This window comes from Bufo bufo, chromosome 6, assembly GCF_905171765.1.
Source record: "Bufo bufo chromosome 6, aBufBuf1.1, whole genome shotgun sequence".
Lineage (NCBI taxonomy): Eukaryota > Metazoa > Chordata > Amphibia > Anura > Bufonidae > Bufo > Bufo bufo.
The window spans coordinates 288,672,413-288,688,095 of record NC_053394.1 but is presented as its reverse complement, the minus strand read 5'-3'; the positions used below and the strand labels follow the sequence as shown (position 1 = coordinate 288,688,095).

The 15,683-nt window shown below is 47.8% G+C and overlaps 2 protein-coding genes across 6 annotated transcripts in view; one reads left to right on the top strand and one right to left on the bottom strand.

The window, feature by feature from the left end:
* The window catches only part of KAT7 (lysine acetyltransferase 7), a 58,104-nt gene that overhangs the window by 25,927 nt on the left and 16,494 nt on the right, over positions 1–15,683 (bottom strand). For 3 of the 5 annotated variants that reach the window (XM_040434624.1, XM_040434625.1, XM_040434629.1), the window contains exons 1-2: positions 4,940–5,073; positions 3,655–3,802 (exon numbers count right to left, since the gene is read on the bottom strand). In XM_040434624.1, coding sequence (XP_040290558.1) covers positions 3,655–3,802; positions 4,940–4,954 — 163 coding nt within the window. In that variant the 5' untranslated portion in view covers positions 4,955–5,073. Of the gene's footprint in view, positions 1–3,654; positions 3,815–4,939; positions 5,074–15,683 lie in introns of those variants that run through there. The other 2 variants (XM_040434627.1, XM_040434628.1) reach the window with 2 other exon arrangements.
* Positions 14,034–15,683, top strand: part of SLC35B1 (solute carrier family 35 member B1) — a 46,204-nt gene continuing 44,554 nt past the window's right edge. The window contains exon 1 of the mRNA XM_040434630.1: positions 14,034–14,125. Within this exon, the coding sequence (XP_040290564.1) occupies positions 14,062–14,125 (64 nt within the window). The 5' untranslated portion in view covers positions 14,034–14,061. The remainder of the gene's footprint in view (positions 14,126–15,683) is intronic.

Here is a 15,683-nt window from a genome sequence, read left to right as displayed (position 1 = left end):
TACTTACAGTCCGTGCGGCTCCCCGGGCGCTCCAGAATGACGTCAGAGCGCCCCATGCGCATGGATGACGTGTCCAATGCGATCACGTGATACATGCGCTTGGGGCGCCCTGACGTCACTCTGGAGCGCCCGGGGAGCCGCACGGACGGTAAGTATGCTGCTCCCCCGCTCCCCACTACACTTTACCATGGCCGTCAGGACTTTTGCGTCCCGGCAGCCATGGTAACCACTCTGAAAAAGCTAAATGTCGGCTCCGGCAATGCGCCGAAACGACGTTTAGCTTCAGGCCGGATCCGGATCAATGCCTTCCAATGGGCATTAATTCCGGATCCGGCCTTGCGGCAAGTGTTCCGGATTTTTGGCCGGAGCAAAAAGCGCAGCATGCTGCGGTATTTTCTCCGGCCAACAAACGTTCCGTTCCGGAACTGAAGACATCCTGAACGGATTTCTCTCCATTCAGAATGCATTAGGATAAAACTGATCAGGATTCTTCCGGCATAGAGCCCCGACGACGGAACTCTATGCCGGAACACAAGAACGCAGGTGTGAAAGAGCCCTTAGGGAGAGATTTATCAAAACTGGTGCCCCCAGCAACCAATCAGCTTCCACCTTTCATTTTTCAATGCTCCTTGGGAAAATGTAAGGTGGAATCTGAGTGGTTGCTATGGGCAACTAACCCACATTTCTGTTATACTAGTTCTGATAAATCATTCTCCCCCCTTACTGTTTCAGTTCTTCACCATTTTTCGGTTTGCTGGTTGCTGTCAGCGAATAGAAGCGCCCATTGTTTGGTGTATTAAAAACACACCACACCTATCTGATCACGTCACGGTGACGCAGGTCATGGTGGAGCTCTGATACACTGGCCAGTTATCAGTAAAAATGGAAATGGATGCAAACACGTATGCACAACCAAACCCAGCATGCATGTTTCCAAGCCACATGACATATAGGCCAACTGTCCTGCGTCAGTTGGACGTGATCAAACAGTTTTCTTGCTTGCCGTCAGTGAATGGATCTTGGCGAGAAAAAGAAACAGAAAACACATCGTAAAGTTGCAGAACATTAAAGGATATAATAAACACGCTTTATGCAGATAATCGTGGGATACAAGACAACGGCAGAGCTGTGTGACCCCAGCTTTAGGCTACATGCACACGACCGTTGTGTGTTTTACGGTCCGCAAATTGCGGATCCGCAAAACACGGATGGCGTCCGTGTGCATTCCGCCATTTACGGAACGGCACAGACAGCCATTGATATAACTGCCTATTATTGTTCGCAAAACGGACAAGAATAGGACAGGTTATATTTTTTTTGCGGACCACGGAACGGAGCAACAGATGCGGACCGCACACAAAGTTCTGTCCACATCTTTTGCAGCCCCATTGAAGTGAATGGGTCCGCATCCAAGCCGTAAAAACTGCGGCTCGGATGCGGACCCAAACAATGGTCATGTGCATGAGGCCTTATTGCGGCTCCTTGCTCCAAGCAATGTCACGCACACCAGGATATGGCAGAAAAAGCGATAAAACAGAGGGTTGGATTAAAGCGCAACATTTAAAGCTTAGAAGAAACTTTTTTTGCCCAAGTTCCTCATCTAAAACGGTGACAAAGCTGCTTATTAAAAAGGGGTTGTCCAGCAGGGATAAGGTTTAGTACAGTGCTCAAAGAGGTCTAAAAAAATTTTTTTCTTTTTTTTAAATCAATACTCGCCCTCACATTACCTGCCACTACCGGTCCGGTGCTTCCGGGTTCTCCCTGGTATCCCCTTTCTGTTCCTGTCTCAACAAGCGGGAAATGCCAGGAAAAGCCGGCTCGGCTAATCACTGGCTGAGGTGGGTCACCACTGTAACCAGTAATTGGCTGCTGCAGCGGGCCGTTCCTGCCTGTCGAGTTGGGACCTGAGAAGCATCACAACAGGAGCGACAGGGAAACAGTGATGGCGACTATGGAATCTTACTTTTCTTTTATAGGGGTTTTCCAGGACTTAGCCTCTGGATCAGTCATCCATATGAAACCGTCGGGGGTCAGACTGTGCCAGCAGCCAGTGCAAATTAAACAGTAGACAGATGGAAGCAGATGGCTTCATCCACTATGTAGTGGCCATGTTGGGGTACTCCGCTCCAGTACACCGAGGGCAGTGGACAGAGCCTTCCCTCCAATGTATAGCTTCTGGCGCTGCCATGTGTCGGACCCCCCCATAGATCTGATATTGGTGACTTATCCTGATAATAGCTCAATAAACCACTTTAAAGGGGACCTTTCACTAGAATAAAAAATGTAAACTAAGCATACAGACATGGAGAGCGGCACCCAGGAATCTCCCTGCACTTACTATTATCCCTGGGCGCCGCTCCGTTCTCCCGGTATAGGCTCCGGTATCTTCGTATGTTCAGTTCAACTGGGTGGAGCCTGCCGGCGTCTCCTTCTCCCAGGTTTTTTTTTCTCTTAGGCTATGAGCTGAGCGCTGCGATTGGCCATTTTTATTCTAGTGAAAGGTCCTCTTTAAACCAATCTGAGCACTTTACCAAAAGTTTTGCCCACGATGGACAACCCCTTTGATAAAGGGGTTGTCCGAGTGTTTAACACTAATGATCTATCCTCGGGATAGATCATCAGTATCTGATCGCTGGGTATCTGACTCCTGGCACTCCAACCATCAACTGTTTGAAGCAACCACAGTGCCCCGCAGCCTCTTCCTGGGCCAGTGACGCACCATTCCTTGGTCACATGGCCTGGGTAATGCTCAGTCCCATAGACGTGAATGGGACTGAGCTGCGAAACCAAGCACAGCCGCTATCCAATGGACAGTGCTGTGCTGGGAAGGCTATGAGGAGAGCACGGAGCTCACTAAAGAGCTCTTGAAACAGCTGATCATCAGACGCCCACCAATCAGTACTACCCTACTAATAATCACCGGTACCCTATCTGCTCAGGCATACAGCTAGAGACTACTACAATCCATTCTGCAGGGTCAGGATCAAGACGCACAAATAATGAAGTGCCCTCTAAACTAGTCCTTTAGTTGGACTGCGTAAGCAGCCATGCATCTCTGTAACTACGAAAGATTAAAACAAGAAGGTTAGCCATCAAATCATAAAGGATCACGTCAACTATAGAGCCATTATAATCCTATAAAACACACCTCACATAACCCTGCGGCAGAGTGAGATTCCCTTAACCCAGCACGTTAGGTCCCACTGATGACATCATGGGTACAGAGTTTTTTTTAGACGAGGTTGTGAAGCAGATCTTTCTGCAGGGTTTTCTACCAAAGCCGGAATTGGATGTGAAAGGCGAAACAAAGGAGGGACTTCTAGTTCTTCCTGCTGGATCTGCCTCAAAACTGTGTCCAAAAAAAACAACTTTGCATGGTCGCGCCCTAAGGCAGTTTACGGTCGCCAATGGACAGGCACCAGCTTGAATGTGTTCGTGATCCGTCCGCGGCTTTTTTTTTTTTTGTGGTGCGGAGGCACGGAGAAAAACCCCACGGAAGCACTCCGCATTGCTGCTGCAAACCCATCCGTGATACGGTGCGAACACAGCCGGGTAACGGCCGCATGCTTGAGCCCTAAGGGAATTTTACTCTGTATGGTATCCCAGCTAGACAGCCTACACAGCGTTCAGTTCTACGTGGGGTACATGACCTACCTTGTGAGCTCTGGCTGAGCCTTGCTGTGGAGCGGGTGATGCGGGCAGGACCTCGGGAGTTGGCATCGCTTTCAGAACTGTCTGTGTGCTCCATGTCTGTAGAGAAATCGGAATCTTCTGTCCCATCCGAACTGCTTCCAGCATTCCTCTATGGAACAGGCTGTGATTAGGATTGCCAATTGTACAGCTCATACGGTGGTGAGCGGCCCATACAACATACATACGGCAGCGCGGTAGCAGTCTCTCCTTTCCAATGGCCAGTGACCACACTGTGCATCGCAAAGGGTAGAAATCTGCAGCAGATCTAAAATCTGCAGGTCTCCACGCCATTCAAAGTCTACCAGAGACGGTGAGTCCCATAGAATTTCAATAAAGTGACAGCAAGCATGTTGGAATGCAGAGCTGACCACTAGGCAACTTGAGACACAAAGAATCCCTGGGACGCCTCTATATTTATAGGGGTGAACGACGACTTGCTGTCATGTCAGCCTATTCACAAGGGTTATAAGGTGCAGGCCTCCCTGGGGTAAGCTGATCATTGGATGGACAGCATTGTGTACCACAGCAGGCAGCAGGTCTATAGCACATGTTTAGGCACATACAAGAAGGGGAGGGCACAATGAAATAGTGAAAGCAGGCATCTGATTGGCCACTTTCTCGAGACGTCATTACACTCCAGCCTCAAAACGCAGACACAGAGCAGCCGCGAACCACGTGACGTTCTGCTCATGGTCAGGACCAAGGTTTGTTATGACCACGCCTACAAAAGCCGCCACTGGCTAAACGATTACATAGGGCTCCAACAGACCAATCATGACACACAGAGGGTTGACAGAAAGCAAGACCAGCCTATGACAGAACGAGCACCATAACGACAACCAATCAGACGACAGAAGGGGCGGGAACCCATGTGATTGGCGCCATAGCGAATCAATGAGCTCAAAACCACACGCGAGGCGCCAGCTGTGACTGACATGGTAACCAACCAATCACCAAACGAGTCATGAGAACGTCAACCAATCAACATGCTTCGTCACTACCCAACACCCAATTAGCACAGAACATGAGAAAAACCGACACGGGCCTTGTTTTGACTGCACTTCTCACGCCTGGAGCCCCCGCATTAGAAGCCGAGGTGCTTCTGGTTCGTGCACTACCAGTGCCCCACGTTCAGCGTCCCCGGTTACAGCCCTGCGCCTGGCGGCCATGGGGACCACTGCCCTCCTCGTATTTTCCACGCTGACGCCTACAGTCAAGCCCCTGTGCAACCGCACGTATTCCTCACCTTCCTCCGGGGCATCGCTCGGCCCTCCAGTTCAATGCGATGCCAGGCTCCCGTTTGTGCGGTTACCCTAGCCCTGGAATCCGTTCAGCGCTGTCTCCGGGTAACGGGAGAGAATGGCACGCATGCGCGTCCACGCCCATCTATTCCCCAATAACCACGCCCACGACAGCTGAGTTTTGTCGAGAGTGGCATCTGTGACTCCGCCCTAGACCAGATCAGGACGCGCGCCATCTAGTGGTGGCTCCTGCACAGCGCAGGGAATCAGGAAGGATTAACCCTTCCCTGACTTGGAAGTTTTAGAGCAAATTTCGGGCTTTGCTTAGAATTGAAGCTGACTTTTTTTTTTCTTTGTAGATCTTAATTTAGGGGGTGTAAAATATTTTATTTTCCTGTTCTAAAGGCAGTTTTATTATTGTTCACATTTTATTTTCATTTATGATAACAGTGGTCCATAGTAACAGCCTATTAGATTACGTTTCCTAGTGATACACATACAGTGACATCACCAGTTTCCATGGAAACCTGCCACTCTGCTCATGGCTTTACACACACAATATGACACCTTACTGTGCCAGTAGCCTGTTGATTTACATTAGGGAGGCGGCCAATAAATGGAAAAATCTGCTCTTCAACAATATATTACCATCTGGGACTTGGTGACCTAGGATTAGGATAGGTCATCAGTATCTGTCAGACTGCTATACCCTCACATTCAGATGAGAGCTGCAGTCTCTTCATACTACACCAAGCACAGCGCCATGCATCGTATAGTGGCTGTGCTTGGTATTGCGGCAGAGCCCCCTTCAGCTCGGAGGCAAAAAGGCCATTTGACCGATGGACGTGACGTCACAGGACGAGGAGGCAGTGTTTCCAGGGAAAGATAACATACAGCAGACACATTTCAAATGTAGAACCTGTTCTGTAACAGTGAATACAGGGAGGGCGATTATTCATTTGTGCCCTTGCTATATTTCTTCCCACACCTAAGAAGGTGTTGGAAAAAACGACTTCAGAGTTACACCAAGAAGGCAGGTGGAAAGCAATGCCAGGTACAACTTTTCAGCCTACCCAGAATACCTGATCAGTGAGGGTCTGACTCCCGATCCCCCCACCGATCAGCTGTTTGAAATAGAATTGCACCGGGTATCGAAGTATCGATACCCAATTGATACTTTTAGACCTGGATCGATCTGATACCGGGTTTTACTATTTAACAATACTAGGCTGCGGTACTGCGGAACCTAGTATCAGAGAACATGGAGTGCGCTGCTCTCAGTGCACACCATGTTCTCCTCAGCAGCACAGTGGAGAAGGAGGGAGTCTGTCCGCCCCCACTGTGCCGCTGCCACCAATGAGAGGAGGGTAGGGGCTGTCGCCACTGCGCCACCAATGAACATAATTAACCCATTAATTTAAGTGTAGGCTGCGTGTGTCGGCGGTGGTATCACAGACCCGGCCTCAATAACAGGACACAGCGATCCCGCGAACTGCGGCAATGAACCCCTAAGGTGCTGCAGCTGAGGGGTTAATTGCCAGGGATCGCAGCGCCCTGTCATAGAGGACGGGTGCTGTGATAAACCTTCATTGGTGGCGCAGTGCGCCCCGCCCCCCCCAACCCCAGTATTATGAAACTCAATCATTGGTGGCGCAGTGCGCCCCAGCCCCCCTAGCATTAAAGTCATTGGTGGCAGTGGCCACAGGCTCCCCTCCTCATTGGTGGTGCAGTGGCAGCTTCTGATCGGAGCCCCAGCAGTGTAATCGCGGGTCTCTAATCGGTTACTATTGCAGCCAGGACGCTACTGAAGCCTTAGCTGCCATGGTAACATCCCTGATTCTGTGTACAAAGCCCAAGGCAGCAGGGACAGTGTAAAGTCCTATTCACTCTAATAGATCTCTATTAGGCCTCATGCACACGACCGGTCCATTTTTTTGCGGTCCGCAAAAAATAGAAGTCGCCCATGTGCCTTCCGCAATTTGCGGAATGGAACAGGCGGCCCATTGTAGAAATGCCTATTCTTGTCCGCAAAACGGACAAGAATAGGATATGTTATATTTTTTTGCGGGGCTACCGAACGGAGCAACGGATGTGGACAACACACGGAGTGCTGTCCCTATCTTTCGTGGCCCCATTGAAGTGAATGGGTCTGCATCCGAGCCGCAAAAACTGCGGCTCGGATGCGACCAGAACTACGGTCGTGTGCATGAGGCCTTAGGGTGAACAGGACAAGGGTTTTAGCCCCTAAGGGGACTAATACTGAAAAAAACACTAAAATACTGAGAGTTTACATATAAAATATATAAACAAAAAATAAACATATTACATATTGCCATGTCCGAAAAAGTGCAAACTATTAAAAATATCTTCTATACAGTGAACGCCGTAACAGAAAAAAAATAAAACCCGCACGATTCGCCATTTTTTAGTCACCTTGTCCTTCCCCAAAAAATAGGATAGGACTGTTCTATTATGTGACGGACATTCCATAAAATGCGGAATGCACGCAACTTTTTTCGTGTTTTATTTTTTCCGCGTACTGAATGGTATTGAGTATAGCAACACTTTTTTATGGTATTGAAATCGAATCAAAATTTTGGCATCATGCCCACTCTAGTTTGAAGAGGAGGTGGTGCTGCAGCCTCTTCCTAGCCCAGTGACATCACATTCATCGGTCACGTGGCCTAGGTGTAGCTCAGGCCCATTCAAGTGAATAGGCCTGAGCTGCAATACCAAGCACAGCCACTATACAATCTACGGCGCTGTGCTTGGTAAACTGGGAAGACACAGGAGTGCCGTGAACTCTTTAAACACCTGATCGGTGTCTGACGCCGCTGATCAGATATTGATGACTTATCCTGAGGAGACCATCAATATTCTACTCACTTAGGCTACATGCACACGACCGTATGTGTTTTACGGTCCGCAAATTGCGGATCCGCAAAAAAAACGGATGACGTTCCGTATGGCATCCGTTTTTTTTGCAGACCCATTGTAATAATGCCTATCCTTGTCCGCAAACTAGAAAAAAATACGGAATGGACATACTGATGCGGACAGCACACAGTGATTGAAATGAATGGGTCCGCATCCTATCCGCAAAAAAAAAAACGGATCGGACACGGAAACAAAATACGGTCGTGTGCATGAGGCCTTAAAAAGATTTAAAGGAGCATCATGCTCCGATGCTCTCCTTTGCCCTGCGCAGAATCGTGAAGGACAAGGGTATAACTAGAGATCCGGAGACGTACCGGGCTCTCCATGGGTAAGCTGGGCGGAGGCGGAGGCTGCCCATGTTTGCTTAGTGCTGATGTCAGCCCTGCATAAGGCCTCTTTCACACAAGTGATACAGAATGTGTCAGGGTCTGTTCAGGGACAAAAAACTGATGGTTTTGCACATAAATTAAATCAGTTTTGTCTGCGAATGTATTCAGTGCTTTATGATTTTCCGTATGGAAAAAAATCCATTTTCGGCCCCATTCACACATCCGCAAAAGGGTCCTCACCCGTTCCGCAATTTTGCGGAACGGGTGCGGACCCATTCATTCTCTATGGGCCCGGACGTGAAGCGGAGAGCACACTATGTGCTCTCCGCTTCCGCATTTGCGGAGCGCTGCCCCGAACTTCCGGGTTTCGGCCCAGAACTTCCGGTCCGCAGCTCCGCAAAAGATAGAACATGTCTGCGGACAAGAATAGGCATTTCTATAGGGGGTGCCGGCCGGGTGTGTTGCGGATCCGCAATCTGCGGGTCCGCAACACACCACGGACGTGTGAATGGACCCTTCATGTGTTTTTCAGGAATAACAATCTATGGCCTCTTGCACACGAATGTTTTTTTTTTCTGTTTCCGTTCCATTTTTTGGGATTCTGTTTGCGGTCCGTATACGGAACCATTCACTTCAATGGGTCCGCAAAAACAACGTAAGGTACTCCGTATGCATTCCGTTTCCGTATTTCCGTTCAAAGATAGAACATGTCCTATTATTGCCTGCAAATCACGTCCCGTGGCTCCATTCAAGTCAATGGTTCCGCCAAAAAAAACAGAATGCATCCGGAATGCATCTGTATGTCTTCCGTATCTGTTCCGTTTTTGCGGAACCATCTATTGAAAATGTTATGCCCAGCCCAATTTTTTTATGTACCTACTGTTTAAACATTATTGTATGCTTCCATTTCCGTTTGCGATCCACAAAAAACGGATCACAAACGGAAAAATGGAACGGCAAAACGGAACAGAAGCGGAAACACTACTGAAACAAAAAAAAACTGAAAAACGGATCCATTTAAAACGGACCGCAAAGTACAGAAAAAGCCATACGGTCATGTGCAAGAGGCCTATATCTAAGGGTCCATTCACACGTCCGTAATTTGGGTCCGCATTCGTTCTGCAATTTGCGGACCCATTCACTTTCAATGGTGCTGGAACAGATGCAAAACCACATTTCCTGGATCCGCATCCGCATTTTCGGGATCCGCATCAGTTTTTTTCGAGATACGCAATTTCGTTCCTGGAAAAAATAGAACACGTCCTATTCTTGTCCGCAATTGCGGACCAGAAAAGGCATTTTCTATTATAGTGTCTGTGATGTGCGGATCCGCAAATTGCGGATTGCACATTGCAGGTGTCCGTGTTTTGCGGATCCGCAAAACACTTACGGACGTGTGAATGGACCCTAACAAACATCAGTGAAAAACCCATTACATTGGATGCTTCCGTTTTTCACACATGCTCCATTCACTTCTATGGGACCAGGGCTGTGTGAAAAATGCACAATATAGAACATGCTGCAATTTTTCTTGAACGCAAAGATGATGGGTGAAAAATGCGTTCTCTACACGCATCACATTCAGACTGGAAACTTGCTCGTGTGAAAGTGGCCTAAAGGACAAAGATTCTAACAATGTATACCTCTGCCGGAGGGCACTGACATTTACCACTGTATAGACCTATATGGGGTCATTTATCAAACTGGTGTAAAGTAGAACTGGCTTAGTTGCCCATAGCAACCAATCAGATTCCACCTTTCATTTTTGACTGCTCCTTTGGAAAATGAAAGGTGGACTCTGATTGGTTGCTATGGGCAACTAGGCCAGTTCTACTTTACACCAGTTTGATAAATGACCCCAATAGTGGATTACCTCGCCCCGCCCATAGGCTCCAATGTTTAAAATAAAAAGTACATGGTGCGGTATACGTTTTTGATGCCTCTGTATAGAAAAGCGCTGTCTTCTACACTACTCTATAGGAATAAGCTATACCTGCCCAACGGGTGAGGCTCTCTTGGCATCTGTTTGAATGGTGCCCCATGCACTTGGCATATACAAGGGCTTGAACATGGCTTCAGCAGACCCTAATCTAGATATATGAGAGCAATATTTTTGTGATCGTTCTCACTTCACTTACAAATGGAGCCGCTGCCAACATAAAACCTGGCAGCCAGATGATGCTTTTTATGAACATGCTTCGTTGTGTTCCAGCCCCGCTTATCTTAGATGTGGGCACGTCGTACCTCAGACCTCATTGCTTTTTCCTCTAGCGGTGTGGTAAGATGGCGGTGAGCGTGTTTCTGCATGTGTTTTTTTAATTTCCCTTTCTCTCTTAATTAGCTGGTAGTTTCCGAAAAATACCCAGGGGTGTCTGCCGCGCACAGAGACCACTCTTGAATGCGGAATGAGTTTGCTGTGTACATAGGGGCCTCTGGGAGCATACAATTCAATTGAAATTGTAATAGAAGCTCATGATCTGTGTGTAGCTCAAGCTCCCGGAGAAAGCCCACTGTGACACCTACAAAGTCACGTCTGCAAGTTAACCGTTACCTGCACGCACCTCTGAAGGCCACATTACCATATAACGGTATACCTCGTCAGCCCGCTTCAATGTGGCCTTGTGATCAAACTCACTTTCACTGAGGATGTATTCGCACGACCGTATCCGTTTTGCGGTCTGCAAAATATGGATGCGGACCATGCACATCCCACACTTTTTGCAGCCCCCATTGAACCAATGCCTATTCTTGTCTGCACAATGGACAAGAATAGGACATGGTCTATAATTTGCGGCGCAATGTCTGCATTTTTTGCGGCAGCATTGAAATGAATGGGTCCGAAAGTGCACACGGCCGTTGCGTGCTCGTGGCCGCATACCGGCGAGTCCGCAATACACGGGCACCGGCCCATGTGCACTCCGCATCACGGATGCGGACCCATTCACTTGAATGGGTCCGCAATCACGGAGATGCGGAACGGAAGCACGGAGTGCTTCTGTGGTGTTTCTGTCCGTGGCTCCGCATCGCAAAAAAATAGAACTTGTTCTATTCTTTTGCGGTGCGGACGGATCACGGACCTATTGAAGTTGAATGGGTCTCGATCCGTCCCGGCCGGCGCACAGACGTTGCCCGTGCATTGGGGACTGCAAATTGCAGTCCCCAATGCACTGAACAAACCCACAATGGCCTAAAGCAGGGGCCATATGTGAATCCCCTTAAAATTATTGTCAAGCTGCCATAGTCAAAATGGTAAAGCGGTTGCCCTATAGAGCATATGAATGTCATGGGGAAGGGGGGGTTAACTGGTCAGGACTACACCCCAGTGTGTAACCCAGAGAGGAGAACAATGGGCTCTCTAGAGCAGGGATGCTCAACCTGCAGCCCCCCAGCTGTTGCAAAACTACAACTCCCAGCATGTCTGGATAGCCTAAAATAGCCGTAGGCTATCCAGGCATGCTGGGAGTTGTAGTTTTGCAACAGCTGGAGGGCTGCAGGTTGGGAATGCCCGCTCTAGAACATGGATCTGCAACCTTCAGCACCCCCAACTGTTGTGAAACTACAATTCCCGGCATGCACCTTGCTCAGCTGTTCATGAAACTCCCATAGAAGCGAATGGAGCATGCTGGGAGATGTAGTTTAACCACAGCTGAAGTGCTGCAGGTTGCTGACATCTGCCCTAGAGGATTCAGCATTTGTTTGAATGGGCACCATGTTATACTACAGCCAGTGGCGTAGCCAGAAATGACTGGGCCCCACAGCAAATTTTCGAATGGGGCCCCCTCCCCCAATAATTTTTTTGCAACCCCTTCCTTTCATGCCGCCCCCATTCCTGTGGCTAGTAAAGATCGCTCTCAGACCAGGGCCGGCAGCTGTTCCATCCGTTTTATACACTATCTATACTGTCACTGTATATAATATTATTGTGTAATACTGTTAAGGGGGCCCTGACAAAACCTTTTAGTCCTCCTCCTCCTGGATGGGCCCCTTTTGGGTTTGGGCCCCAAAGCAGCCGCTTCCCCTATAGCTATGCCCTTGACTACAGCCCATGGAATGAGTTTCAGAAGCCAAACCATTTCTGGGCAGGATTGTCATGATGAGGTTATCAATATTCCCTGCTTGTTCAGCATCTGTCAACATGTTTATTGATGTAATATATTAAAGGAGTTTTCCGATATTTTTTTTTACCAATGACCTCTCCTTTGGATAGGTGTTCAGTATCTGATTGGTGAGGGTCCGACACCTGGGACCCCCGCCGATCAGCTGTTTGAGAAGGCCTTCTCTCTGCTTTTCCTAAGCTAGTGATGTCACATTCATTATTCACATGGCCTCAGAGCAGCCCAGCCCCATTCACTTGAATGGGGCTCAGCTGCAATACCAAGCACAGCCACTATACAAGGTACGGCGCTGTGCTTGGTGAGCTGAGAGAAGTCCGCTGCCTTCTCAAAACAGCTGATCGATGGGGGTCCTGGGGGTCAGACCCCCATTGATGAGATACTGATGACCTATCCTGAGGATATGTCATCAGTAAAAAAAAATTTTTAGGTGTAGATAGGTTCTAATAGATCTGTTCATGTACCTCTGCCCGAATTTAGGCCTTCCTGACCCGGTTTCACCATGTACACAAATCCCTCTGGTTTCTTTCCATCCTGTAGGTAGCACTTCCTGTTGCTGTATCCAACCAAACCCATGATGCACTTCTCATTTTTCTGCTACAGCTACAGCCCCGCCCCTAACAACGGCCAGCCAGTTACCATCTCCCATCATACGGCTAGGTACATAGACACTCCCCTATTACAGTCGCTGCTCTGACACGCCCATGGACATAACATCACAGGAAATAACTGCCTGGACATGGTCATGTGACCACAGCCCAGAACCAAAGATGGAAGCAATATAGGCAAAAGAAATACATTACAAAGTGACAGCTATTATTTTAAAGGAAAACCCCTTTAAGTGATGACTGGTATTATGCCGAATATTCATTTGATAGCCTGAAGGGGTCAAATAGAAGCAGCCAAGATAACTGTGGCCTTTATCAGCTGGGTCAGTGCGATCCCTGTGTGTGCGGAGGGAGGGGGCGCGGGGACACGGAGCAGCTCCTGGAACACTCTGACTTAAAGTTTAGAAATGTAATGAACTGGAACAGTGTAATCCAGAGAGTCCTGAAGCAGAGGCACTGCCTGTGATATACTGATCAGGTAAGGAACGACGGAGCTCCACTGGGGAACAAGAAGGTCTCATTATCGGCAGGAGTAAGCCATTTTCTGCAACATCTTTCCCTAGCAAGACAATTAGAGAGTTAAAAACCTAAAAAATTACTTATCCACCAACATTTCTATATCCTAGAACAGGGATGCCCAACCTGCAGCCCTCCAGCTGTTGCAAAACTACAACCCCCAGTATGCCCTAATATCTGTAGGTGGTCCAGGCAGGCTGGGAGTTGTATGGTAGTTTTGTAACAGCTGGAGGGCCGCAGGTTGGGCATCCCTGTTCTGAAAGTGTAAGATGGTCCCCTACGTATCTGCACGTCTATGTTACGGCGATTTTAAAGGGACATATCTATCAGAAAGGGGCATTTTTAAATTCAATATTCATAGAAAACAATTTCTTCTATGTTAAAGACACCCATAGGCCCTCGCTCACCTGACTGAGGACAAAAGAGTGTCATTATGGCCTCTCTCGGACTGGACTGGTGGGTATATGTTTTTTTTGTATGGAATAGTGCAATCTGCTACGTCATAGAGACATCCAGTTAAAAACGCATACACGCGTATACGTTTTTTTTTTTTACAGCAGGAGCATAGGATAACTTGGTAAATAATTACCGTAGCTTTTCTTTCCTTCTATTGATCTTGAGTGACATGACGTTTTCTTTCCCGTTTTCTGTTATCAGAGAGCAGTGCATTGTGGGATCTCAGATGACAGGTACATCCTTAGGCCTCTTTCACACGACCACTTTTTTTTTTCTAAACTTGTAAATGACCCCCGGTGTCTTTAATGTGAAACCCCTTTAGGACTCGTTCACACGAACGTTTTTTGCGTTCCGTTTATGGGCCGTATACGGAAATATTCATTTCAATGGTTCCGCAATAAAAACGGAATGTGCTCCGTATGAATTCCGTTTCCACATTTCCGTTCCGTTGAAAGATAGAACATGTCCTATTATTGCCCGCAAGTCACGTTCCGTGGCTCCATTCAAGTCAATGGGTCCGCAAAAAAAAAGGAACACATACGGAAATGCACCCATATGTCTTCGGTATCCGTTCCGTTTTTTGCGGAACCATCTATTGAAAATTTTATGCCCAGCCTAATTTTTTCCTATGTAATTACTGTATACTGTATATGCCATACGGAAAAACCGAACGGAAAAACAACAGAAACAAAAAACGGAACAACGGACCACAAAACACTGAAAAAGCCAGACGGTCGTGTGAAAGAGGCCTTACAGTTAGCGCCATGATGTAAGGTCACATGACTGACCGCAGAGTGGAGATGAACTGTTGACCTGCACAACTTCCTCTACGTAAAATGGGGTCTTTTATCGGAATCCTCTAAAACTGCATACAAAGAGGAGCAGGAAAAACAGCCGCGTTTTGAGCTACCTCACGCTCCTAATCATAGAATAAAAAGGTGACCAGTGCTAGTACCTAACCAATCAAAGATCAGCTAGTCACAATTAGGCCTCATGCACACAAACGTATATATTCTTTCCGTGTCTGTTCCGTTTTTTTGCGGACCGTATACAGAACCATTTATTTAAATGGGCCCGCAAAAAAAACAGAAGTTACTCCGTGTGCATTCCGTTTCCGTATCTCCATAATTCCATTCCGCCAAAAATAGAACATGTCCTATTATTGTCCACATTACGGACAAGGATAGTACTGTTCTATCAGGGGCCAGCTGTTCCATTCCGCAAAATATGGAATGCACACGGATGTCATCCGTATTTTTTGTGGATCCGTTTTTTACGGTCGTGTGCATGAGCCCTTAGAGGAAGATACCTGAATGGTCCAGGGGTTGTTCAGTGGCTTAACTGATGACCTGTCATGAGGCTAGGTCATCAATATCAGGTCAGCAGGGGTCCAACACCCGGGGCCCCCGCTGTTTGAAGGGGTTCTGGTGTCCATGTGAGGGATGCTTCCGCTTCAAAATTACCTACGTGTTGTCCCCTTTGCAGCGGCGGCGCAGTGTAATTACAACTGCTGTGTTCTATTCATGTGAATAGGGAAAATACTCTGATCTGCACTACCCACCAATTTCCTAAAACCCTGATTTATCAAACTAGTGTATAAGAGAATTGGCTTTGTTGCCCATAGCAACCAATCAGATTCCATCTTTCATTTTCCAGAGTTCCAAAGGTGGAATCTGATTGGTTGCTACAGGTAACTAAGCCAGTTTCCCTTTGCACCAGTTTTGATCAATTCCCCTCAAAGCTCTGACAGCTCCATGTATAGCTCTTATCTCTGAGCTCCTGACCCATTTA